This window comes from Stegostoma tigrinum, chromosome 3 (genome assembly GCF_030684315.1).
Source record: "Stegostoma tigrinum isolate sSteTig4 chromosome 3, sSteTig4.hap1, whole genome shotgun sequence".
Classification (NCBI taxonomy): domain Eukaryota; kingdom Metazoa; phylum Chordata; class Chondrichthyes; order Orectolobiformes; family Stegostomatidae; genus Stegostoma; species Stegostoma tigrinum.
This window is the reverse complement of record NC_081356.1, coordinates 130,033,837-130,061,534: the sequence shown is the minus strand read 5'-3', so window position 1 is coordinate 130,061,534 and position 27,698 is coordinate 130,033,837. Positions and strand designations below refer to the sequence as shown.

At 44.4% G+C, this 27,698-nt stretch overlaps 1 protein-coding gene across 6 annotated transcripts in view; it reads left to right on the top strand.

The window, feature by feature from the left end:
- The window catches only part of add1 (adducin 1 (alpha)), a 194,718-nt gene that overhangs the window by 80,697 nt on the left and 86,323 nt on the right, over positions 1 to 27,698 (top strand). For all 6 annotated transcript variants that reach the window (XM_059644900.1, XM_059644896.1, XM_048526896.2 and 3 more), the window contains 2 exons: positions 268 to 411; positions 1,742 to 1,840. In XM_059644900.1, coding sequence (XP_059500883.1) covers positions 268 to 411; positions 1,742 to 1,840 — 243 coding nt within the window. The remainder of the gene's footprint in view (positions 1 to 267; positions 412 to 1,741; positions 1,841 to 27,698) is intronic.

Here is a 27,698-nt window from a genome sequence, read left to right as displayed (position 1 = left end):
AGCTTGTTGATAAAACTGATTTTTGGCTAAACTCCATTTCTAAAAGTGCCTTAAAAGGATTAAATGGCATAAAGGTTAAAACATTCTGTATTTCATAGAAACAGTTTACCGGTTCTGTTAACTCCAGCAAGGTGATAATTGAAGCTTTAATTTTATGCCTGATTGTGTTCAAGATATCATGTTTTAAATGAATTTAAAAATCTTTTTGATTAAATGCTAGTTTTCTGATAGCTAAACAACATCTCCAATTATTTTCTATTATACCAGGTTTCGGCAATGAAGTGTGGCCTACTACCCATTTCTCCAGAAGCATTGGCACTTGGAGAGATAGCTTACCATGACTACCATGGAATTCTTGTGGATGAGGGAGAAAAGATTCTAATACAAAAAAATCTGGGCCCTAAGAACAAGGTCAGCTTAATTCAAATTACAATAGTCTGTCTCTGCTAATGCTGAAAGTGGTGTTCGGCAGGCTTTTGAATGCCTCCAAATACATTTTACAACAGTTTTTCCAAAGTTTGTCTTTATAATGTGACACAAGTCAATTAGGAATACAGAAATCAAATTATGCTTGAATGTGAGTGTCCGGTGTCAACATCTTTCTGCTCCAAAGCTGTAAGGGCCTTTTCTTAAAACAAGAGCCATAATTGAATGTTGACTGTTTTAACAGTGCAGAAACATTTAGTAACAAAAACAAAGTTGCTGGAAAAGCTCATCACACAATCTTGGTTTATTGACCATTATTATTATAGTCTTTATCACCAAGTTGTGATGTAGGCATTAGTCAAGACTTTTCAGATGGCAAGGCTTCCTACCTGAGGAATCAATCCCTACCATTCATGCAGTCCCTCAACTATGAATGATAATTAACTGGAAAGGGGAATTCCATTTCTGGCTTGACCATAAGTTTCAAAGCCAGGGCGCAAGCCAATCTCTTTAGCTAACAGCTGTCATCCCAAGAATGTCTGTGTCAGCAGTAGCCAAGACTGGGACTACAAGCAGACCCCAACTTTTAAATCCTGTGGACCAGGACTGGATAAGAAAAGGGTGACTTCGAGAGGAAAGAAGAGAAGAGGCCAGCTTAGGTCTGAAAATGGTGGAGAGATAGTGGTGGACTGCTTGAACAGGAGGTCAATGATTTAGTGAGCAATTGAGGTGCACAAACAGAAGTGGATTGTCGGCAGGCCACTATAGGTGTCCCCCTCCTCCTGGTCCAAGACCCCAGCAGGGTGACCAGCGTGGCTGATTACCACTCCATCTCCGAGTTCCTTCCATCAGCCCCAAAATTGAGGCTGGGCAGCAGGAAGAGACTGAACTGGGATGAGAGCAGGTGGACATTCCTAGCCCTCATCTAACCCTCTAACCATTTTAGCCCTCATGTAAGATTGCGGACATTTTGGATCAATGTTGGGGGTCTTTGAATAACTGTCTGTAGAATGTTACAGGTGCCCCTACTTGCAAACCCACCAATGAGGAAGCATACAGTCCTGTCCATTGTAACCTAAATGGCATTGGTTACTGGTGTGAGTATGTTACCATTGTATTAATGTTAGTACAGAATATTTAGCATTATTGACAATGGAGCATAATTTAATTCATGATTCAGTATTGTTTATACAAAACCATGTGATATCCTTTTTGGTGATAATAATGACCCCTGCTGCAAAATCTTTATGTACTAACTGGAAAGGTCATGTTAGTGATGTGTTATGTCACTTAAATTGTTCTTATTTTCTACCAGGTGCTCATTCTAAGGAACCATGGCCTAGTTGCTGTTGGTGAAACTATTGAGGAAGCTTTCTATTATATTCACAACCTGGTTGTAGCCTGTGAAATTCAGGTAGGAGATTGATACCTAACAGTTAAGTAAAATATTTTTATCCAAAATATAAACTAAATTTAAAACAAGTTGTATGTCATAAAATATTAAAAACTAATTTTTTGAAAAGGATTGCAGGTATGCACCAGCATTATGTTAGTAATACAAAAAGTAAAATGTCTGACACCCTGAAATGTATTCGGTGTGCATATGCAAGACATGCATGTACAGTACTCTTGCCAGTGATGTCATTACATTTCGTTTGGTCATATAAGTGTACTTATTTGGGCACTTTTTTTTACTGGCAGTTGCTTCATAGTGTGCATGTGCAGAGCTTTTTTAATCATAGAATCCGTACAGTATGGAAACAGGCCCTTCAACCCAACAAGTCTGCACTGGCCCTCAGAACATCCCACCCAGACCCATCCCACATAACCCATCTAATCTGCACATCCCTGAACACTGTGAGCAATTTAACATGGCCAATTCACCTAGTCTGCACATCTTTGGACTGTGGGAGGAAACTGTAACACCCTGAGGAAACCCACACAGACACCGGGAGAATGTGCAAACTCCATGCAGACAGTCGCCCAAGGCTGGAATCAAACCCAGGTCCCTGGGGCTGTGAGGCAACAGTGCTAACCACTGTGCAGCCCTTGGAAAGCTTTCTGGAAAGGCAGTCTGTCTAAAGGTCTATAGAGCACAAGATCATGAGAAATAGAAACAGGAGTAGACTGTTCAACCCCTTGAGCCTTATCCACCCATTCAGCAGAATCTTTGGTCGCCACCTGATGATCTTGAAGTTTTCATTGAAGACCATTTTTAATAAAGAAGCATTTCAGCATTGTTCTACTGTAAGGTTGCTCAAAATAAGTTGTTAGAATGTTGACAGTAATTTAGTACTACTTAACCTGTTACTCCAAATCTGACAAAGCAAATATTTCTCTGAAAATTCTACCAAAATTACTCTGAAAAATGTGAAGTATAAGCTAAATTACATTTAATTGTTCTGAAAGAATCACTGCTAAATTCTCATCCAAAGCGTTTATATAAATGACAAACAAAGGTCCACCTTTGTTTGTCAATTCTATAAATGATTTAGATGAGAGTTTAGGGGACATGGTTAATAAGTTTGCAGATGATACCAAAATTGGTACAGTCAACAGTGAAGGTGATTGTCTAAAGTTACAGAAGGGATCTTAATCAGTTGGACTGATGGGCTGAGGATTGGTAGATGGAGTTTAATTTAGGTTGAGGCTATTTTCCCTGGAGTGTCAGAGGCTGATGGGTGACCTTATAGGAGCTTATAAAATCATGAGGGGTATGGATTGGGTGAACAGCCAAGGTCTTTTCCCCAGGGTAGGGGAGTCCAGGAATAGGTTTAAGGTGAGAGGGGAAAAATTTAAAAGGGACCAAAGCGGCTTTTATGCAGAGGGTAGTGCGAGTTTGGAATGAGTCGTCAGAGGAGATGATGGAGGCTGGTACAATCACAACCTTTAAAAGGCATCAGGATGGATATATGAATAGGAAGGATTTAAGGGATGTTGGCCAAATGCTGATAAATGGGACCAGATTAATTTACGATATCTGGTTGGCATGGATGAGTTTAACTGAAAGGTCTGTTTCCAGATATCTCTATTTCCAAATGTGAGGTATCGTATTTTGATAAAACAAACAATGGCAGGACTTACAAAGTTAATGGTAGGGCCCTTGGTAGTGCTGTTGACCCTAGAGGTTCAGGTACATAGTTCTTTGAAATTTGCATCACAAGTACACAGGTTGGCTAAGAAGGCATTTAGCATACTTGCTTTCATTGCTCAGACCGTTGAGTGTAGGAGTTGGGACGTCATGTTGTGGTTGTACAGGATGTTGGTGAGGCCACTTTTGGAGTACTGTGTCCAGATCTGGTTGTCAGCTGTGGGAACAATATTAAATTGGAGAGGCTTCAGAAAAGATTTACCAGGATTGCTGGGACTCGAGTTTATGTAATATGGATAGGTGGGATTTTATTTTAAACTGGAGGGTAGGAGGTTGGGGAGGTAACATTTATTGAGGCTTATAAAATCATGAGGTGCATAGGAAAGGTGAATAGCAAAGGTCTTTTCTCTAAGACGGAGGAGTTCAAAACAAGGGGGTATATTTTTTAAAGTGAGAGGAGAAAGATTTACAAGGGGCCTGAGGGTCTACTTTTGCAGACGGAGGGCGGTTCATGTGTAGAATGAAGTGCCAGAGGAAGTGGTAGATGCATGTACAGTTACAACATTGAAAAGACATTTGGATGAGTACATGAATAGGAAAGGTTGAGAGAGGTATGGGCCAAACGCATGCAAGTGGGGCTAATTTAGTTTGGGACATTTGGTTGGCCTGGATTATTTGGACTAAAGAGTAAATTTTCTCATATTTATTCATCAGTGGGATGTGGGCGTCGCTGGCTGGCCAGCATTATAAAACTCTGGCTACACTTGGAGTATTGCGTACAGTTCTGGTCGCCGCATTATAAGAAGGATGTGGAAGCATTGGAAAGGATGCAGAGGATATTTACCAGGATGTTGCCTGGTGTGGAGGAAAAGTCTTATGAGGAAAGGCTGAGGGACTTCAGGCTAGTTTTGTTAGAGAGAAGAAGGTTAAGAGGTGACTTAATAGATACAAAGATGATGATCAGAGGATTAGATAGGGTGGACAGTGAGAGCCTTTTTCCTGGGATGGTGATGGCTAGCACGAGGGGACATAGCTTTAAATTGATCGGTAATAGATGTAAGAGAGATGTCAGACGTAGGTTCTTCCCTCAGAGTAGTAAGGGCATGGAATGCCCTGCCTGCAGCAGTAGTAGACTCGCCAAGTTTAAGGGCATTTAAATGCTCATTGGATAAACATATGGATGATAATGGAATAGTGTAGGTTAGATGGGCTTCAGATTGGTTTCACAGGTCGGCGCAACATCGAGGGCCGAAGGGCCTGTACTGCGCTGTAATGTTGTATGTTCTACGTTCATCCCTAGTTGCCCATGAGAAGGTGGTGATGAGCTGTCTTCTTGAACCACTGCAGTCCTCCAGCTGTGGGTTGACCCACAATGCTATTAGGGAGGGAATTCCAGGATCTTGACCCAACAACAATGAAGGAATGGCAATATATTGCCAAGTCAGGATCATGAGTGACTGGGAGGGGAACTTGCAGTAGTGGTGTTCCTATATATCTGATGCCCTTGGCCTTCTAAATTGAAGTGGTTGTGGGTTTGGAACATGCTGTCTGAAGATCTTTGGTGAATTTCTGCAGTGCAAATTGCAGATAGTACACACTGCTGCTACTGATCATCGGTGGTGGAGGGAGTGAATGTTTGTTTGTTGATGTAATGCCATCAAATGGGCTGCTTTGTCTTGGATGGTGTCAAGCTTTTTGAGTGTTGTTGGGACTGCCCTCATCCAGGGAAGTGGGGAGTATTTCATCGCACTCCTGACTTTTGTCTTGTAGTTGGTGGACAGGCTTTGAGAAGTCAGGAGGTGAGTTACTCGCCGTAGTATTCCCAGCTTCTGGCCTGCTCATGTTGCCACTCTGTTAATGTAGTGAGTCCAGTTGAGTTCCTAGTCAATGGTAACTCCCAAGATATTGATGGTGGGCGATTCAGTGATGGTAACACCATTGAATATCAAGGGGCGGTGGTTAGACTCTCTCTTATTGGTGATGGTCATAGCCTGGCATTTGTGTAGTGTGAATGACACTTGCCACTTGCCAGCCCAAGCCTGGATATTGTCCAAATCTTGTTACATGCGAAATGGCCTGCTTCAGTGTCCGAGGAGTCATGAATGGTGCTGAACATTGTGCAATCATCAGCAAACATCCCCACTGCTGACCTTATGATGGAGGGAAGGTCATTGATAAAGCAGCTGAAGATGGTTGGGCCTAGTACACTACCCTGATTGACCTCTCTCAGCCACAACCATTTTTCTATGTGTCACATATGGCTCCAAGCACGGGAACGTTTCCCCCCCCCCCGATACCCATTGATTCCAGTTTTGCTAGGGCTTCTTGATGTCACATTTGGTCAAATGCATCCTTGATGTGAAGGGCTGTCACTTTCACCTCACTTCTGGAATTCAGTTCTTTTGTCCATGTTTGATCCAAAGCTGTAATGAGATCAGGAGCTGAGTGGCTCTGGCAGAACCCAGCTTGGTATCACTGAGCGGGTCATTTCTATGCAGGTGCTGCTTGATAGCACTGATGACACCTTCCATCACTTTACTGATGATTGAAAGTAGACTGATAGCGCCATAATTGGCCAGGTTGGATTTGTCCTGCGTTTTGTACAGGACATACTTGGGCAATTTTCCACATTGTCGGATACATAGCAGTGTTGTAACTGTACTGGAACAGCTTGGCTGGGGGAGTGGCAAGTTCTGGAGCACATGCCTGCAGTACTATTGTCGGAATGTTGTCAGGGCTGGTAGCCTTTGCAGTATCCAGTTTCTCCAACTGTTTCTTGATAACATGCGGAGTGAATCAAATTGGCTGATGACCAATATCTGTAATACTGTGGACCACTGGAGGATGCCAAGATGGATCATCCACTCGGCACTTCTGGCTGAAGCTTGCTGCGAATGCTTCAGCCTTATCTTTTGCACTGATATGCTAGTGGCTTCCATCATTGAGGGTTGGGGTATTTGTGGAGCCTCCTCCTCCAGTGAGTTGTTTAATTGTCCACCACCATTCACGTTGGGATGTGGCAGGACTGCAGAGCTTAGATCTGATCTGTTGGTTGTGGGATTGCTTAGCTCTGTCTATCAGTTGCTGCTTTTGCTGTTTGGAGTCCAAGTAGTTCTGTTTGGTGGCTTCACTAGGTTGATATCTCATCTTCAGATATGCCTGGTGGTTTTCTTGGCATGCCCTCCTGCACTCCTCATTGAACCAGGGTTGATTCCCTGCTTGATGGTAGTGGTTGACTGGGAGATATGCTGTGCCAGGAGGTTACAGATTGTGCTGGAGTGCAGTTCTGCTATACAGCATATATGCTGTATGACTCTACAACTGAAAATTTAAAAAAATATATTTTCTGTCCCCCTTGCTGTTATTTTTCGCTTTTATCTCCTTTAACAGGGCAAATAAATATTGTTTTTATTTCATTTTTATTTACGTTGTTTGCCTTTTCCTGAACTTCTAACTTTAAAACTTGTTGCATTTTCTGACTATTTACCTTAGGGATAAGATCAGCTTTGGAAATGGGCCAAAAGTACACCAATGGATTTTTTGTTTTCAACCAATTAATAATGAAGTGTATTCATAATTGAATTGACTTTGTGCATCAATCAAACAACTGACGTTTAGCAATCTTGAGAACAATAATGAATGAGTAGATTTTCCCAAGTTGTTGCTAAGAATGACTTTGTAAAAGTTGCTGTTGTAAGTTTTCTTTAGATTTACATCCCTCATGTTTTACAAATGAACAAATAAGAATGTATGGCACAGGAAAAGGTCCTTCGCCCCTCCAAGTCTGTGCCGACCATCATGCCCTAATTAATCTAAAAACAAACTGCCATTTTTCAATCCAAATCCCTCTTCTCCTCTTATTCATGTATTCATCTATGTGCCTCTTAAATGTCTGCAATGTGCTCACTATCACCACTTCTTCTGCATCACCTCGCATTTCTCTCCATCTGCCATTTCTGTGCCCAAGTTGCCAATCTATCTATATCCTGTTGTATACTTTCTCTATTGTTGGCAGTATCAGCAATTCCACCAATCTTTGTATCATCAACAAACTTGCTTATCAGACCACCCACATTTTCCTACTTATCATTTATATATACTACAAACAACAAAGGACCTATAACTCACCCCTGTGGAGCACCACTAGTTACCATTCTCTATTGTGAAAAACATCCTTCCACCACTACCCTCTCTTCTATGACTAAACCAGTTTTCTATCCATCTAATTGAATCCCTTGTGATTTTAATTTTTGTACCAACCTACCATGTCGCACTTTATCAAATGCCTTACCAAAGTCCATGTAAACTACACTCACTGCCCTTCCCTAATCAATTATCCTTGTTACTTCTTCAAAATATTGAATTGGGCTGGTGAGACATGACCTTCCCGGGTCAAAACCATGCTGCCTGTCACTCCAAATATATCCATATATCTTGTACCTCAGTATCTTCTCCAAGAGCTTCCCTACCACAGACGTCAAGCTTACCGTCCTATAGTTTCCTGGATTATCCCTTCATCCTTTTATAAACAAGGGAACAACATTCCCTAATCTCCAGTCCTCTGGAACTTCACCTGTTGTCAAGCAGGATGTGAAAATATCTGCCAATGCCCCAGCTATTTCCTCCCTTGCCTCTCTGAGAACCTGGGGTAGATCCCATCTGGTCCTGGGGACTTGTCTATCTTAATGCAATTTAGGATTCCCAAAACTTGCTCTTTCAATTTGTCAACACTCTCTAGGGTATTCACACACTCATCACTGACCTCAACATTAGTCATGTCCGATACTAAGTACTCATTCAGGATCTCCCCCACTTCCTGCGGATCTACGCATCACTTCCCTCCTTTGAGCAGGCCTAATTTTTCCCTTGTTACTCTCTTTCTCCTAACATATATGCATAAAAAGCCTTGGGATTCTCCTTGACCTTGTATGCTAATGACATTTCATAGCCACTTTTTGCCTTATTTAAATTCCTTCATAATTTCTCTGTATTCGCCCAGGGTTTCGTCAGTTTGTGGTGAATAACTATGGCAACATTCCATAAATTGTTCTTTTTGACATATTGTAAATTTTTTCTATCACTTCTTAATGGAATACAGCTTCAGACATTTTTTTCTACCTCCCCAAATAGCCACTTTTAATGGGCAAATCATAGATTCGTACAGCACAGAAGAGGCCATTTAGCTCATCGAATCCCGCACTGGCAGAAAAATGACTAAATCTACATTAGTCCAATTTTGCAGCACTTGTGCCATGGCTTTGAAAGTTAATGACAGTTCAAGTGCTCATCCAACTACTTTTCAAAGGTGGTGAGGTTTCTCAACTACACTCCCAGGCAGTACATTTTAGGTTCCCGTGACCCTCTGAGTGAAAATTCATTCTCAAATTCCCTTTAAACTTCCTGCCTTTCCTCCTTTAAAATTATACTCCCTTATAATTGACCCTTTTAACTAAGGATGAACAGCTGCTGCTTGTCCACCCTGTCCATGCCCCTCCTAATCTTATACACCTCAATCAGTCCCCTCTTGGCCTGCTATGTGCTAAAGAAAACAAGTTGAGCTTATCCAGTCTCTCTTTGTAGCTGAACTGCACCTTTTCAGCCAACATTCTGGTCAATCTCCATTGCAGCCCCCTCATGTGCTATCACATCCTTCCTGTAATGTGATGACCAGGATTCCAGGCGGTACTCCAGCTGTGGCCTAGCCAAAGTCCTGTACAACTCCAACATAATCTCCTTGCTCTTAAATCCACTGCTAAAGGCTTTAAAAACATTCTAAATGGATTGGATCTAAATGCTCATTTCTGGAGGCTGTAATCTGTGCACTAGCATCAAAGGCAGTAGTGACCCCTGCAGCGAGAACCAGGACTATATGCCTTCTTAACTACCCTATTAAGCTGCCTAGGGATCTGGACAAGCACCCCCAAGATCTCTTTTGTTCCTCTGAGATCTCTAGTGTCCTATCATTCCTTGAGTACTCTCTTGTCCTTTTACTACTTCCAAAGTGCATTACCTCTAAATTTTCAGATTTATATTCCACTTGCCACTTTCTTCCTCACTGTCAATAACCCAACTGATCTTTGTGTCATCTACAAATTTACTTATCATCCCTCCATGCTTTCTTCTTATTTGTTTATATTTATTATGACAATAAGAGACCCGGGATAATAAGGGATTCCCTGATCTCTGCGCTACGCCACTGCACACTGCAGTCTCACAGCCTTCTACCACGACCCTCTATCTCTTACCACTAAGCCAATTTAGATTGGCCTTGCCAAGTTATCCTGGATCCCATGTGGCTTTTACCTTGTTCAGCAGTCCCCATGTCTCAGGAATAAAGAAATTTAGAAATGGATATGGATAATTTTGGTGAATGAGTCAAAATTTGGCTTGTTTAGCCAAAGTTTAATGTGAGTAGATGTGGAGTTATTAGTTGTAGTCAGATTTATCCAAATAGAGAGAAAATTCGGAGTGCTTTGGTACAAAGGGATCAGAATGCATGAATTACAAAACTAGTATTCATGTTCAGCGGGTAATCAGGAAGGCAGATGGAAGTTTGGTATTTACTGATAAGGAAATAATTTAGAAATATAGGAAAGTGTTACTGCAACTGTACAAGGCATTAGTGAGACAGCATCTGGAGCATTGCACAGTTTTGCTTCTGTTAATAATGGAATGAAGTTCCAGTGGAGGCATTTCAAAGGTGGCTCACTTGATTGATTCCAGAGGTGAGTGGTTTGTCTTATGAAGAAAGAGTGACCAATTTAGACCTAAACTGTCTGAAATTTAGAAGAATGAAAGGAGATTGAATTGAGATATGCAAAATGGTAAAGGGAATTGACAAAGTAGATGTAGAAAGAATATTTCGTCATGTGTGGCAACCTAGATTGAGAGATTATAGTTTTAAAATAAGGGGTAGCAGATTTAAAATAGACGATAAATTATTTCTCTCAAAGGGTCATGAATCTATGGAATTCAGTACACCAGGGTACAGAGAAAACTGGGATTTTCAGTAAATTTTAGATGAAGATAGACAAATTTTCAACTAGTAATGAGTTGAATGCTTATGGAGACCAGAAAGTGGAATTTCGGCTGAGATGAGATCAACCATGAATGTGTTAAATGGCAGAGCGGACTCAAGGGGCTGAACTGCCTACTGATACTTGTAGTTCTTATGTGGTTTCTTGTTAAGTACTTTGCTGAATTCTGTATAAACCGCATCCACTGCAATATTCTCATCTACATATCTGGTCACTAGCTCTCAAAATTTAATCAAATTTGTGAGGCATGATCTCCCTCTGACAAAGCCATGCTGACTTGTCGCTGATCAAATCTTGCCTCTCGAAATGGAGATAATTCTCTACTTTTAGAATTTTCTCGAATAGTTTTTTAGCACTGATGTGAAACTCACTGGTCTGTAGATCCCTGCTTTATCTCTGCCCCCCTTCTTGAAAAGTGGAACCATATTAGCAGTCTTCTAATCCTTTTTGCACCTTCGCTGTGGCCAGAGAGGAATTTAAAAATATAAGCCTCAGCCCCTATAATTTCTTCACTCATTCGACACATCAACTTAAGATGCAACTCATCCGGATCTGGGGATTTGTCCACTCTAAGTCCACCAAAGTCTCCAATACTCCCTCATTACCCGTGTCAAACTGTTAAGAACCTTTTGGTCACTCTTTTCTACAGCCTCCAACTGCAAAGTAAAGACAGATGTGAAGCACTCATTTAACATTCAAGCAATGCCTTTCAACTCTACACCATAGATTGCCCCATTGTTTCCTAATGGATCCTACTCTTTCCCTTCCCTATTGTGTTCCACTTGATATATTCATCTTGGGATTCTCCCTCATCTTACATGCCAGTTTTTTTTCTTGTCCTGCCCCTGCTCTCCGAATTGCTTTCTAAAGTGACCACTGTGTTTTCTATACTCTTCCAGGGCCTCCATTGTATTCCCCCCTTTTGTACCAACAAAAGCCTCTCTTCCTTCTTATCTAGTTCTGAGTATTCCTAGACACCAGCATCCTCTGGGCTTGTTGCTTCTATATTTCACTCTAAATTGAACATGACAGACCTGTACTCCTGCCAATTCCATTTTGAATGCCTCCCACTGTTCTGCAGTAAATTTTTACCCAGAAGTAGCTGTTCCCAAGGAAAATGTCAGTTTAAATGTAGATGATAGGCTGGGGGAAGAGGACAAGGAGTAAAAGATAGATGGTGATAGAGCCCAGAAACAGTGAGAACAGTGGACAAAGGAGTGGATAATGGTATGGCTGGGAGAGTGAATCGGTGTTAATGGAGACTCTTAGTGGCTAACAATAGGTAGTGTATAATGGCAGACTATGTGATAACAAGTAAAAAACCGAAAGAACTGCAGATGCTGTAAATCAGGAACAAAAACAAAGTTGCTGGAAAAGCTTAGCATCTGTGGAAAAAAAAAATCAGAGTTAACGTTTCAGGTCCAGTGACCCTTCCTCAGAACCTTGTGCATGTGAATACAAGGCCTGGTGTGTGTGTGGGGCCAGGATCTGGGACATGGGAGAGTTCAGGCCCTAAAATTATTGAACTCGATATTGAGCCTTAAGGACTGTAGGGTCCCCAGGCGGAAAATGAGGTGTTCTTCCACCTTGCACGGATCTTCGCTGGAACACTGCAGCAAGTTTAAGACAGATGTTGGCAGGGAACATGATGACGTGTTAAAGTGGCAGGCAACTGGAAGCTTGGGGTCTTTTTTGCTGGCAGAATATAAATGTTCTGTGAATCAGTCACCTAGTCTACGCTTCATTTTCCCCAGTGTAAAGGAGACCACATTGGGAAGATCAAATGCAGTAGACTAGATTGTGAGAAGTGCAGGTGAAGTGCCACTTCACCTGGAAGGTATATTTTGGGCCCTTGGATACTGGGGATGAAGGAGGTAAATGGACAGGTCTTACACCTTTGGCAGTTGCAGGGGAAGGTGCTGTGGGGTTGTGGGGGTTGTTGGGAGTGAAGGAGGAGTGCACCAGGTAGTCCTAGAGGGAATGCTTTCTGCGTAAGACAGACAAGGGAGCAGAGAGGAATACGTGTCTGGTGGTGACATCTCGCTGGAGGTGGCAGTAAAGTCAGCTGATGATTTTCTGGATATGGATGTTGGTGGGGTGGTAGGTATGGACAAGGGGAACTCTATTGCTGTTGGGGAGGGAAGAGAGGGGTGAGAGCAAAAGTGCAGGAGATGGGTTGGACCCGGTTGAGAGCCCTGTCAACAACGATGCTAGAGAATGCTCGATTGAGGAAGGTGGACATTTCGGAGGTTGCCTTGTCGAAGTTGGCCTCATCAGAACATATGTGACTGAGATGGAGGAACTGGAGAATGGAATGGAGTCTTTACAGGAAGCAGGGTGTGACGATGTGTAGTCCAGATAGCTGTGGGAGTTAGTGGGTTTAGGGAGGATATTAGTGGCCAGTTTATCCCCAGAAATGGAAATGGATTGAGGAAGGGAAAGGAGGAGTCAGAGATGGACTAGGTGGAAGTGTGAGCAGGGTGGAAATTGGAATGGAAATCAATGAATTTTTCCAATTCTGGAGAGAAAGGGAAGCAACGCCGATGATATCAGTGCTGTATTGGAGAGAGAGAGCCATGGGTGGGGGCCAGGATAGGACTGCAACAAGGAATGTTTCACATACCCCACAGAGAGACATGCATAGCTGGGGCCCATGCACATAACCCAGTTTTATTTTGCTAGATTTTATTTTGTTGGAGATTGTTAATTGGATGACTTTCTGTTGTGTGAATGTTGTTTGCCATATCTCCCAAAACAGCATTCACCCCTCACTTTAACAAAAAAGTTAGTGCGAGGAACGTGTGAAGGATACCACTAACATTGAGACCATCTGATCATCTGTCTCTGCCCTATTTCTTCCCTCCCCTATTACACCATAACAAGGTTTCTTTAAAGCTGCCCTGAACCTTGCATTATTCAGATATCTAAGGGAGTATTCTGTCCATGAGATCCACCTCTTTCTCCCTCAACCCTAATCCTGCTAATCTGCTCATTATGCAACTGAATACTTGATATTAATAATAGTTCTCTCTTCAGATACTATCTTCAGGCAAATGAAATGATGTTTATTGCAGGTGAAATGGAGATTTCATACACAAAGATGTTTTGCTACACTTAAACAAAGCATTGCTTGGACCACATCCTCTGGATAGCTTTGGCCACCTTTAATGTGGAAAGGATATAATTGCATTAGAATCAATTCAGACAGAATTTACTTGTACCTTGTATGAGGTATTTGCCTTGTGAGGAATGGTTTGACAGCTTTGACTTGGATCCAGAGTATAGAAGAATTACATATGATCTTATTGAAACTTGTGGGATTGTGAGGGTATTTGACATGATAGATGCTGAGATAATATGATTAATTCCCCACGTGGGAGATATTAAAACCGTAGGGTCCATCTTAAAACCGACAAGGATCTCACTTAAAGTCAGTAGCCACACCCACCAGGTTGTAATCCCACAGGTTTATTTGAAATCACAAGCTTCAAAGCAGAGGGGCTATGCTCCAGATGCTAGTGATTTCAAGTAAACTTGTTGGACTATAAATCAGGTGTCATGTGATTTCTGACTTTGCTCACACCGGCACCTCCACCTAATGGATCTCATTTGGGATTAGATAAAAAGATTTCTTTTTCTCTCAGAACATTAAGAATCTGTGGAATTCTTTTCCCAGAGAGCAGTGGAAGTGGGTTCTTGAATATTAAGGCAGAGGTAGGTGGAACTTAGACTAACAAGCAGTCAAAGGCTATTGAGGGTAGGCAGAAAGGTTTGAGATGGTGAACAGCTTGTTCCTGAACGTAATTTATATGCTTGCAGTGCCCCTCTCTCTCCTTAAACCTGCCATTATCACTCCTTTTCCTCATTTTAAATATCCTTGACCTCACTTGTAAACTACAATCCCGTCTCCAACCTCTTTTTTTAAAAATCACGTCCTTGCATGTATTTTCACCTCCCATGTTTGAATTGCTCCAACAGCTTTATTCCCTTGACTTACTAAAATTGTTTTTTGAAAGTTCTAAATTACATTTTCTGTGACTGTGTCAAATCCTTCTTATCCCCTTTAACCTATCTACAGTCTCTGACATGGTTGAAGCCATCATTCCCTTTCAAAACTTCACCATTTGATGCCATTTTAAGCAGCACAGTGGTTCAGTGGTTAGCACTGCTGCCTTACAGCACCAGGAACAACCAGACACCACACAGACGCTCTCCCTGGATCTGTGTGGGTTTGCTCCGGGTGCTCCGGTTTCTTCCCACAGTCCAAAGATATGCAGATTAGGTGGATTAGGAGGTGCACAGTTGTAGGGATAAGGCAAGTTGCTCTTTGGAGGATCGGTGTGGACTTGTTGGACTGAATGGCCTGTTTCCACATTGTAGGGTTTCTGTGATTTCTTTTTAAAAAAAAGGGGTGGCACAGTGGCTAGCACTGCTGTCTCATAGTGCCAGGGACCAGGATTCAATTCTAAACTTGGCAACTCTGTGTGGAGTTTGCACATTTTTCCCATATCTGCTTGGGTTTCCTCTGGGGGCTCCGGTTTCCCCTCTCAGTCCAAATATGTGCAGGTTACATGGATTGGCTATGCTAAATTGCCCATATTGTTCAGATATGTGTCGATTGAGTGGGTTACAGGGCAAAAGGGATGGGGCGTGCTCTTTGGAGGGTCAGTGTGGACTTGTTGGGCTAAAGGGCTTGTTTCTATGAGATGGATGGGCTCTATTGTTCTCTAATCTTTGCAAATTGTTTGCAATAGCTTCTATTCCTGCTCCCATACTTCTAACTCCAGTGTGCCATACAGATTGCTCTGCAGATACAGATTGCCCCTCTTTTTTTCCTAATCTTTTGCTGCCCTTGACAACGACATCCAAAGGCATGTTGATTTTCATATGTACACTGAGAATATGCAGCTGTGTCTCACCACGAGCAGTCTTAATTCCTACACACTTGCTAAATTATTGGGCTGATTGACTGACTTTCAGTATTGAATAAGGAGAAATTTCCTTCACTCACTGCATAAACTTGTCTAAAAGTCAGTTTTGTTTAAATGCTAGACTTTAAAAACTCCCATGAGTTTTGGGCTAAAAAGATATAATTTTCATAATTTATGAGTTGACATTCTTTTTAGGGATCAAACTACTTGTAGTTATTAATTAATAATGCCTTAATTGCTGTAGTTCATAAATTTAGAGGCGTGCATTGGAACTTCAATTTTCCTTCCTGCTGCTAATTCCAGCCCACCATCACTAAACCAGTTGACAATGCTGATGTGTAACAAGTGATTTATTACTATGTCTTTGAAAAAGAACACAAAGTATGCAGCACTATTTAAAATAGAGAAAAAGGTGACAGAACCATTCAACTCTAAACCCTCAGGAGTGAAGAAAGACGACATTTCAGAGTTCCAGGCCAGTATTGGGTGATGCATAAGACTCATGAAAAAGTGTGCATTTGATACTCCATCAGAAAGCACAAATTGAGTCTACAGCAACTCAGCAATAGTATCTTCAAATTCGACCTTTTTCTCATCCAACATTGCAGACCAAATGATAGGCTGTCAATGGAAGTACGGATGAAACGCTGATGAAAAATGCTGATTTGTTCCAGCAAACAATGTCATTACCAAAATTATTTATAAAATGTCAGGCTACACAAAGCTGTGGATTACAGTGTTTCCATCATGTATGACAGATGGCACAAATATAAAGCCAATGATGATATTCAAATACAAAGTTCTCCCTACTTGTTACACATCAGCATTGTCAATTGATTTGGAGATGGTGGACTAGAATTAGCAGAAGGAAGAAAAGTTGAAGTGCTACACATGCCTTTAAATTTATGAACTACAGCAATTATGTCTTACGATGGCATTATTAATTAATAACTACAAGTAGTTTGATCCTGAAAAGAACGTCAACTTTTCTACAAATTATGAAAATTATGTCTTTTTAGTCCAAAAGTCGTGGGATCAACATTTACACAAAATTAACTTTTAGACAGGTGAAAGAAACTTATGCTTATTCAAAGAAAAATTTTGGGCATTTTTGGTTTAGTTCACTTATGGGACATAGCATCACTGGCAGGGCCATTTACTGCCCATCCCTAGTGGCCCTGATAGAGTGGTGATGAGCTTCTTGGCCTGCTGCAGTCAGTATGCTGTAGGCAGGCAACAATGCTGTTAGGGAGGGGATTCCAGGAGTTTGACTCTGCAGCAGTGATATATTTCCAGGTTGGGAAGGTGACTAGCATGAAGGGAACTTGAAGGTAATGGTGTTTCCATGTATCTTCTGCCCTTATTCTTCTAGATGGAAATGGTCATGGGTTTAGGAAAAAAAAACAAAAACAGAAATTGCTGAAGACATTCGGTACATCTTTGGAGAGAAAACAGTTCTGAGGAAGGTTCTGAGAACTCAACATTAATTCCGTTTTCTGTCCAGAGGTGCTGCTGGACTTGCTGACTTCCTCCAGAAATTTCTGTTTTTGTTTGTTTTAGATCTCCAGTATTCATACTTCTTTGTCTTATATTAGTGGGTTTGAAAACTATTGGCTATGGGTCTTTTTGCAAATGTCTGCAGTGCATCTTATAGATGGTACATACTTCTGCCCCTGAGCATCAATGATGGAGCCACTGTTTATGGAAATGGTGCCAGTGAAGCAAGTTGCTTTGTCCTGAATAGTGTCAAGCTTCTGGAGTGTTGTTGGAGCTGAACTAATTCAGGCGAATGGAGAGTATTCAATCACCCTGCTGACTTATGTTTTGTAGATGGTGGACAGGCTTCGGGGAACCAGGAAGTACGTTACTGTTTGCAGGCTTCCTAGCTCACGACCTGCTCACTTAGCCACTCTATCTTTATGACATGGCAAATTCAGTTCCGTTTCTGGTTAATGGCTAACTCCCAGGATGTTGATGTTAGGGGAATCAGTGATTGTAAAGCCATTGAAGGCCAGTGGGTGATAGTTAGATCGTCTCTTATTGAAGATGGCCATTGCTTGGTGTTTTGTGTGGCACAAATATTACTTAACACTTCTCAGCCCAAGCCATGACATTACCCACGTCTTGTACATTTAAATACGGACTGCTTCAGTATCTGAGGAAAAAATCAGCGAATGTCTGCATTTCTGGCCTTCTGCTGGAATGATGGTCATAGCTGAAACAGTTGAAGATACCACCCTGTAGAAGTCCTGCAGAGATACCATAGAAATGAACTGACTGGCCTCCAACAGCCGCAGTCATCATCTTGTGTGCCAGGTATGACGTGAACTATTGGAGAATTTTCTTCTGATTCTCATTGAGTCTACTTTCGTGGGGACTTGTTAATGCCATGTTCAAAGGTGGCCTTAATGTCGAGGGCTATCACGCTGAGCTCAGTCTAGAATTCAGGTTCTTCTGTCCATGTTTGAACGAAGATTGTAATAAGGTCAGGAACTGAGTAGCCTTGGAAGAACTCAAATTGATGTCACTGCGCAGCTTACTGTTGAGCAGGTGCTGATTGTAATCACTGTTGATGACACCCTCCATCACTTTACTGCTTATTGAGAATTGACTGATAATGTGGTAATTGACTGACTGGATCCAATTTCTCTGACTTATTGAGTACAAGACATACCTGAGCAACTTTTCATGTCAGGTAGCTGCCAGCATGGTAACAGCAAATGTAGGAGCACAAGTCTTCAGTAGTATTGCTGGAATATTGTGGTAGCCCATAGTCATTGTAGTATCCAGTGTCTGCAACCGGTTCTTGATATCATGTGGATTGAATCAACTTGGCTAAAGACTGGCATCTGTGACAGAAACCTGGAAAATAAGGAACAACAGTAGGCTATTCTGGCTTTTGAATGTACTCTGCTATTAAATATGATCATGGCTGATCATTCTATCCTGTTCCTGCTTTTGCCCTAAATTTTTTGCTCTCTTTTGTCCTAAGAGCTATGTCTAATTCCTGCTTGGCAACATTGAATGATTTGGCCTCAATTGCTTAATGTGGTGGAGAATTCCACAGGCTCACCACTCCCTGGTGAAGAAATTTCTCCTAATCTCAGTCCTAAATCGCCTACCAGTTATCAAAGGAGATCCAGTGTATATGGTCTATTTGACATTGTATTTCTGGATTTCCAGAAGACTTTGACAAGGTGCCACACAGAAGGCTGCAAAATAAGATAACAACCCATGATGTTAAGGATAGTAGTATGGCTTGAGGATTGGCTGACTGGCAGAAGGCAGACAGTAGGGATGAATGGGTCTCTTTAAGGATGGCAGCTAGTGATAGCAGTTCTGCAGGGGTCGATATTGGGACCACAACTAGCCACTTTATACCTTACTTATCTGGTGCAGAAACTGATGACATTGTTGCAACGTTTACAGATCACACAAGGATAGGTGGAGGGACAAGTAGTCTTGAGCAAGTGGGGAGTTTGCAGAAGGACTTGGACAGGCTACAGAGGTGGACGAAGAAATGGCAGGTGGAATACAATGTGGGAAATTGTGTTACACATTTTGGTGGGAAGAATAGAGGCATAAACTATTTTCTAAATAGGGAAAGGCATCAGAAATCTCAAGCTTAAAGGGACTTGGAGCCCCGGTTCAGGATTCTCTTTAGGTTAATGTGCAGGTTCACCTGGCAATGTTGGCATTCATTTCAAGAGGGCTAGAAAACAAGGGCAGAGATGTACTGCTTAAGACTATAAGGCTCTGGTCAGACCACATTGGGAATATTTTAAGCAATTATGGACCCTGCATTGAAAGAACAATGTGCTGGCATTGGATAGGGTCCAGAGGACATTTACAGAAATGATCCAAAGGATGAAAGGCTTATCATATGAAGAGTGATTGAGCACTCTTGGTCTGCCCTTGATGGAGTTTAGAAGGCTGAAGGGTGATCTCATTAACTCATACTGAGATGCCTAGATACAGTGGAAATGAAGATGCTTCCACTAGTAGGAAAGACTAGGACCTGACAGCACAGCCTCAGAGCGAAAGGTTGACCCTTTTATAAATGAGATGAGGAGAAATTTCTTCAGCCAGAGGGTGGTGACTCTGTGGAACTCATTGCTGCAGAGGGCTGTGAAGGCTAAGCCATTGAGTGTATTTAAGACAGATATGTTCTTGATTACTGAGGAGACCAAGGGTTATGTAATGAAGGCAGGAGAATGAGGTTGAGAAACATATCATTTATGAGCAAATGACATAACAGACTCAATGGGCTGAATGGCCTAATTCTGCTTCTATATCTTATAGTCCACCCGTGTCCTTTGACTGACTCCTGGTTCTGGGCTGCCTGGTCATCCTCCTTGCATTCACCCTGTCTACTTAGAATTTCTGTATTTCTATTTGATCGCCCCACTTTCTAAAATCTGGTGAATGTAGTCTAAACTAACCCCATGTCGGTCCTACCATCCTAGGAATGAGTCTTAAATCTTTGTTGCACTTTCTGCTTAGATAGAACATTCTTCCCCAGATAAGGAGATAAAAAATCGCATACAGTACTTCATGTGGGGTCTTACCAAGGCCTTGTGCAGTTGCAGCAAGACGCTTTTCCTGTACTCTAATCCTTTTGCTATGAAAGCCAGCATACCTTTTGTTGCTTTCACACTCTTGCACCTGCATGCTTACTTGTGGTGAAATGTGTGCAAGGACACTCAGGTCTCATTGCACCACACGCTTTCCCAATTGATCCTCATTTTAGTGTTAAGTAACCTTCCTGTTTTTGTTATTAAAGTTGGTAACCTTACATTTATCCACATTTTATTTAATTGCCATACATTTGCCCACTCCCTCAATTTATTCCAAATTATGATGTGGAGGTGTGGGTGTTGGATTGGGATGGACAAGGTCAGAATTCACGTGACACCACGTTATAGTCCAACAGGTTTATTCGAAAACACATACTTTTGGAATGTAGCCCCGTCGTCAGGTGAAGTGAGAGAGAAGCACATAGAACTTATAAGTGAAACATCAAAGGGTCACCCAACTGATAAGGACGTACCAAACAAACCTACGATGCTGTTAAATCTGTAATCACTTAGAAGGTTTTAATTGCTTAATATAGAACATAGAACATTACAGCAAGGTAAATATGTATATGTAATTCCCTGAATTTCTTTCTAAAGTCACTGCCATCAGAACTAGAAGTTTTATCATCGTAAAGAAGAGGTGATATTTTAGGCCAGACGATGCATGTTAGGTGTGATGTCTTGTTTAGAATCTGTTTGAGTTTTGGTTTGGAGTCAGGCTAGTTTTTTTTCCTAAAACAGGAATTTCTAAAATGCCATATTGACTGACTGTCCATAAATTGTGTGCTCTTGGAACACAATAGGATGTATCTGCAAATACACATTTCCCCAGAGACATGGGTGAGTGAAAGAGTGAGAGAGCAGGTTTTGTGTGTGTGTGAGAGAGAGAGATGGGGACAGTGAGAGAGAGGGTGTGTGTGCATGACGGGGGTGACAGTGAGTGCATATATGTGTGCATATTGCGGGGACGGACTGTGAGCATGCATGTGACGGGGGTTGGGAGAGAAAGAGTGCGCAACAAGATGGGTGCTGGGATTGGGGGGAAGAGAGAGAATCTGTGAGAGTATATAGTGTGGTGGGGTCACCTGTCGTGTGACATTAATCCAGGATCCCGGATGAGTGTGTCCTTGTAGGTACCGAACATGACGGTCAGTCTCTGCTTGGCGACTCTGCATTGTGTATCCTGAGGTCCACCTTAGAGGACATTTACCAAAGATCCGAAGCTGAAAGACCTTCACTGCTGATGCGTTCACCCACTGGGAGGGAATATTCCTGCCTGGAAATTGTTGCGTGATGTCCATTCATCTGTTGTAGTGTCTGCATGGTTTCGCCAATATACCAGGCCTCAGGGCATCTTTGTCTGCAGCATATAAGATAGGAAGCATTGGCTGAGTCACATGAGTATCTGCTATGCATGTGGTGGGTGGTGTTCCCACATGTGATGGTAATGTCCGTGTCGAAGATTTGACATGCCTTGCAGAGGTTGCCATGACAGGGTTGTATAGTGTTCTGGTTGATGTTGTCTCGAAGGCTGAGTAGTTTGCTGCGAACAGTGGTCTGTTTAAGACTTGGTGTTTGTTTGAAGGTGTGAACTGGAGGTGTGGGGAAGATCTTGGCGAGGTGCTCATCATCATCGATAACTTGTTGAAAGCTGCGAAGAACATGACGTAGTTTCTCGGCTGCTGGGAAGTCCTTGATGACAAAGGATATCCTATCGGTCGTATCCCATGTCTGTCTTCTGAGGAGGTCATTATAGGTTTTTGCTGTGGCACATCGGAACGGGTGATTAATAAGTTGAGCATTATATCCCATTCCTGTGAAGGCATCCTTCCTCACCTTCAGGTGTCAGTTGTGTTCCTCCTCATCCGAACAGATCCTGTGTGTGCATAGGGCTTGAAAGAAATTTGGGAATTTATGTATACATGTTAATCAATTAAAACTCCTAACTGATTAAAGATTTAACAGCATCTAAGGTTTGTTGAATACATCCTCATCAGTTGTGACCCTTTGATCTTTTACATATAAATTCTGTGTTTGTGTGCTTATTTCTCACTTCAGCTGATAAAGAGACTACGCCCTAAAAGTATGTGGCTTCAAATAAACCTGTTGGACTGTAACCTGGTATTGTGCAATTTCTGACCTTATCCAAATCGCACTGAAGCAACTCTGCATCCCTGTCACTGTTCACTCTTCCACCCAGTTTTGTGTTGCCTGAAAACTTGAAGATATTACATTTAATCGCCTCATTAATATATATTGTGAATAATGAGGGCCCAAGCACTGACCCCTGTGGTACTGGCTGCCAGTCAGAAAATGATCCATTTATTCTACTCTTCTTTCCTGATGGCCAGCTAGTTCTCTCTCCTTGACTGTACAAAACCTCCAATCCGTTGTGCTTTAGCATGTAAAATTAATCTCCAATGTGGCATTTATTGAACACTTTCTGAAAGTCCAAGTAAAATACATCCATTGGTTTCCCCTTTCAAATCAACTGCTTATATCCTCATAAAATTCCAATAGATTTGTTGAGTATGATTTCCATTTTTTTGCAATTACTGCGTTAAATATTTTATAATGGAACCCAGCATTTTCCCTACTGCCTAAGTCAGGCTAACCTGTCTATAATTCCTGTTTTCTCTGTACCTTTTTAAAATAGTGGTGTTACATTAACTAACCACCAATTCATTGGAACTGTTCTACAGTCTGTATAGAATCTTGAAAGATGACCGCCAATGCATCTAGTGTTCAAGGAATGACTTCTGAGGAATGGTTTCCTGACCCAAAACTTTAGCTCTGATTTCTCTCCCCAGATGCTGCCAGACTTCTGAGATTTTCTAGCAATTTCTGTTTTCGTTGGTATTTCAAAGGACATTTTCTTGACTCTGCGATGTAGATTAGTGGGCTTTGGGATTTCTCAGTTATTGCGAAGACTGATTGATTGGCTGATGTTACAAACTACCAACTCCCATCTCTCCCTGGCAACCATCAGAGCCTGAGTGACAGTTTTCAACCTTGGCTTTATATTTGGCAAAGTACTCCAGTCGAACTAACTATTTCTACCTCTGTTTAATATTGCCTGACTCAATGTATCCAAGCTCATTCATGTCTTTGTTACCTCTAGAACTGACTTTTCCAATACACTTTAGTCACCCTCATATACTAGCGAGTTTTGAGAAGATTTGTAGCTCAGATTGAGGTTCTGGATGTAAGTTTGCTCACTGAGCTGGAAGGTTCATTTTCAGACGTTTCGTCACTTTTTATTTGAAAAAATATACTTTATTCATAAGATGTACAAAATAAAACATATTTATACACCTCCCCAGTCATGCAAGCCGCTCCGGGTTACCCTGGGGGTATGTACACCAACTAAAAGAAAAAACAACAAAGAAGAGAAAAAGAAACAAAGCAAAGAAAATACCCCTGCAGTTGTCTCCCCTCACAGTCCCCGTTGGACCCCTGACCCATTGGGGAAAGCGCCAGCTGGGTCCAGTTACCAGATAGGGCCCTTTTTTTAAATTCTGGACGAGGGGTTTCATACGGTGGTCTTTCCCCACCGCGCCTTGGCGGCGGCTGCCCCAAGCTTTAGCGCGTCCCTCAGCACGTAGTCCTGGACCTTGGAATGCGCCAGTCTGCAACACTCGGTCGGGGTCAGTTCTTTCAGCTGGCAGACCAGCAAGTTGCAGGGAGACCAAAGAACGTCTTTCACCGCATTGATGGTCCTCCAGGCGCAGTTGATGTTGGTCTTGGTGTGTGTCCCGGGAAACGGCCCGTAGAGCACGGAGTCCCGAGTCACAGAGCTGCTCGGGATGAACCTCGACAAATACCACTGCATCCCTCTCCAGACCTCCTGCGCAAAGGCACACTCCAGAAGGAGGTGATCGGCAGTCTCCTCCCCCTCCGCAGCCACCTCAAGGGCAGCGTGGCGGTGGCGCAGAGATTCCAGGCATGCACAAAGGATCTCACTGGCAGAGCCCCTCTCACCACCAGCCAAGCAATGTCCTTGTGCTTGTTTGAAAGTTCTGGCGATGAGGCATTCTGCCAAACGACTTTGGCAGTCTGCGTAGGGAACCACACAACGGGATCCACCCTCTCCTTTTCCCGAAGGGTTCTGAGGACACTATGTGCTGACCACTGCCTGACGGCCTTGTGGTCAAAGGTGTTTACCTTCAAAAATTTCTCCACGAAGGACAGGTGGCACGGGTTGGTCCAACTACTCGGAGCGTTCCGCGGCAAGGAGGCCAGGCCCATCCTTCGCAACACCAGGGACAGGTAGAGCCTCAGTAAGTAGTGACACTTGGTGTTTGCGTACTGAGGATCTACGCACAGCTTGATGCAGCCGCACACAAAGGTAGCCATCAGGGCGAGGGTGGCGTTCAGTACGCCCTTTCCCCCATTTTCCAGGTCTTTGTGCATGGTGTCCCTGCGGATCTGGTCCATCCTCGACCCCCAAATGAAGTGTAAGATGGCCCGGGTGCCCGCAGCGGCGCAGGTCCAGGGAATAGGCCAGGCCTGCGCCACATACAACAGTACCGAAAGCCCCTCGCACCTGACAACCAGGTTCTAACCCGCGATGGAGAGGGACCGGAGCGTCCACCTGCCCAGCTTCTGCTTCAGTTTGGTGATACGCTCCTCCCAAGTCTTAGTGCATGCCCCAGCTCCACCGAACCACATACCCAACACCTTCAGGTAGCCTGTCCTGACGGTAAAGCGGATGAAGGAGCGGTTGTCCCAGTTCCCAAAGAACATGACCTCCCTCTTACCCCTATTGACTTTGGCACCCGAGGCCAGTTCAAACTGACCGCAGATGTCCAACAGCCTACTCACCAACCAACGATCGGTGCAGATGACCGCGACGTCGTCCGTGTACAGGAAGGTCTTGACCTGAAGGCCTCCGCTGCCTGGGATAGTCACGCCCTTCAGGCTCACGTCCTTCCTGATGGATGCGGCGAAGGGCTCCACGCAGCACAGAAACAAGGCAGGAGAGAGCGGGCAGCCCTGCCTGACTCCAGATCTGACAGGAAAACTGTCGGATTCCCACCTGTTGATCGAGACTGCGCTAACGATGTTGGTGTAGAGCAGCCAGATGCAATTGCGGATGCCCTCCCCGAACCCCAATTTGGAGAGGACGTCCCTCCATGTAAGCATAAGAGACCCTGTCGAAGGTCTTCTTCTGGTCCAGGCTGACGAGGCAGGTGTCCATCCGCCTATCCTGCACGTAGGCGATCGTATCCCTGATGAGCACGAGGCTCTCAGCGATCTTCCTGCCCGGCACAGCACAGGTTTGGTTTGGGTGAATCACCGACTCCAGGACAGACCTGAACCAGTTGGCTTTGACCTTGGCCAGGATTTTGTAGTCCACGTTCAATAGTGAAATGGGACGCCAATTCTTAATTTCTTCCCTCTCCCCCTTCCTCTTGTAAATGAGGGTGATGATGCCCTTCTTCATGGACTTGTACATTTCCCCTGCCTGAAGCGCGCTATCGTACACCTCCAGCAGGTCCTGGCCGACCAGGTCCCACAGAGCGGAATACAGCTCGACCGGTAAGCCGTCGCTCCTGGGAGTCTTATTCCTCTCCAAGGACTTGAGGGCTCTGGTCAGCTTGTTTAGGGATTTCGGCCGGTCCAGCCACTCCCTCATGCCATCGTCTAAGACCTCCGTGATAGACGACAGGAACGACTCGGAGGCCGTGCTGTCCGTGGGCTTCGTGTCGTACAGTCCGGCATAGAAGGATCTGCTGATCCTCAAAACGTCGAGCCGAGACGATGTCACCGAGCCGTTGCCCTCCTTCAGCCGGCTAAGCACAGAGGACTCTTTGTGCACCTTCTGAAAGAAGAAACGCAAGTACGTCTCATCCTGCTCCACGGAGCGGACCCTGGACCGGAAGATTATCCTGGAGGCCTCCGCGGTGAAGAGCGAGGCTTGCTGGCCCCTCACCTCGGGGAGGTCCTCCGTGACATCGACCCCCATCAACTGCAGAAGGAGCAGGTTCTGCACCCTTTTCTGGAGTCGCAACAGCTTTCCCCGCCTCTCTCTCACCTTCTGAACACCCTTGAGGACAAAGAACCTCTTGATGTTCTCCTTCACCGTCTCCCACCAGTTGCACAGAGACTCAAAGAGGGGTTTCACGGTTCTCCAACCGGTGTACTCCCTCTTAAGCTCCTCGACGTTCTCTGGGGTCAACAGAGTCGTGTTGAGCTTCCACGTCCCCTTGCCGGCCTGCTGGTCGTCCTGTAAGTGACAGTCGGCCAGCAGGAGGCAGTGGTCAGAGAAAAACACTGGCTCGACGCCGGTGGACCTGACCGAGAACGTCCGTGACACAAACAGGAAGTCTACCCTTGAGCGGATAGACCCGTCTGGCCGCGACCAGGTGTATCTCCGCTGCGCTCCGTCTGCACGTGTGCTGAAGACGTCGAGCAGCTTGGCGTCCTTCACCGTGCCCATCAGGAATCTGGACGTGACATCCAGTTGACTCCCCCCACCCGCTGTCCCCACGCCGGATCTTCCATCTGCATCAATGATGCAGTTGAAGTCTCCGCCTAGGATGACCGGCCTGGACGTAGCCAGCAGGGATGGAAGCTGCTGCAGGACGACCAACCGCTCACTCCGTAACGCTGGGGCGTACACGTTGATCAGCCTCAGGGGAGTATTCCTGTAGGTGATGTCAGCCACTAGGAGGCGCCCCCCCCCCACCACCTCCTGAACTTGAGAGATGGTGAAGTTGCGCCCCTGCAGCAGAATAGCCAGGCCCGAGGAGCGACAGTCGTTACCCCCCCCGACCAGATCGAAGGCCCACAGGTCCAGGTGCCCGACCATTTCCCATACCTGCCGAGGTGCGGTATCCCGCACTCCTGCAGAAACAGGAGGTCCGCCTTGATGGTGGTCAGGTAGGCCAATGTGGACACACATCTTGCGGTGGACTTGAGGCTGCGCACATTAATGCTCGCAACTCGTACCCCCATTGTGGGCAATGACCGCAGTACCCTCCCCAAGTCCAAAGTCCACCCCTCCATTTGTCCCTTCATGCCCATAGCCTGGGCTAACTGCTGGACGCTCTCTGTGCTCAGGAAACCGTCCGTGCTGCCTTCCGGGTGGCATCCCCCCGTCGGGGGTACAGAGGCAAGAGAGTCCGGCTCTGGAACAGGCTGGGGACGCGCTGTTTCCTCCTTCCCGCCTGAAAATTCCGGGGGGCCCTCCAGGGCCCCAGCGGCACGTGGCTGGGTGTCGGAGGGAGCCTCAGGACGCCTTCTGTCACCTGGAAGCGGGGTGCTGCTTTCCTTCTCCCTTGAGATCTTTAGCTTCTGCTTTGGTCAGGTCCCCTCCGAATCTCCCTCGTCAGAGGAGCTCTTACAGCCCCCGATGGTTGTGGTTCCTGGGCCCGCCAACGCACCTTCCTCCTTGCTTTCCGGACCGTCGTCCACTCCCCTGGGTCGCCTGTTGCTGCCTCCATCGACTCCGGGTTGTCGGTGGGGAGCGGAGCCTGGAGGGGCGCTTTGCTGGCCTCTGGCCCATCCTGCGGGGCTGGGGTCTCCTGCACGACCTGGCCCTCTGCACATTCGTGGAGTCCTTGCAGGACCCTGGTCCCTTCTTCTCCTCCGGGGGGGGCTGGCCCCGCATGCCGCTGCCGGCGAACTGGGC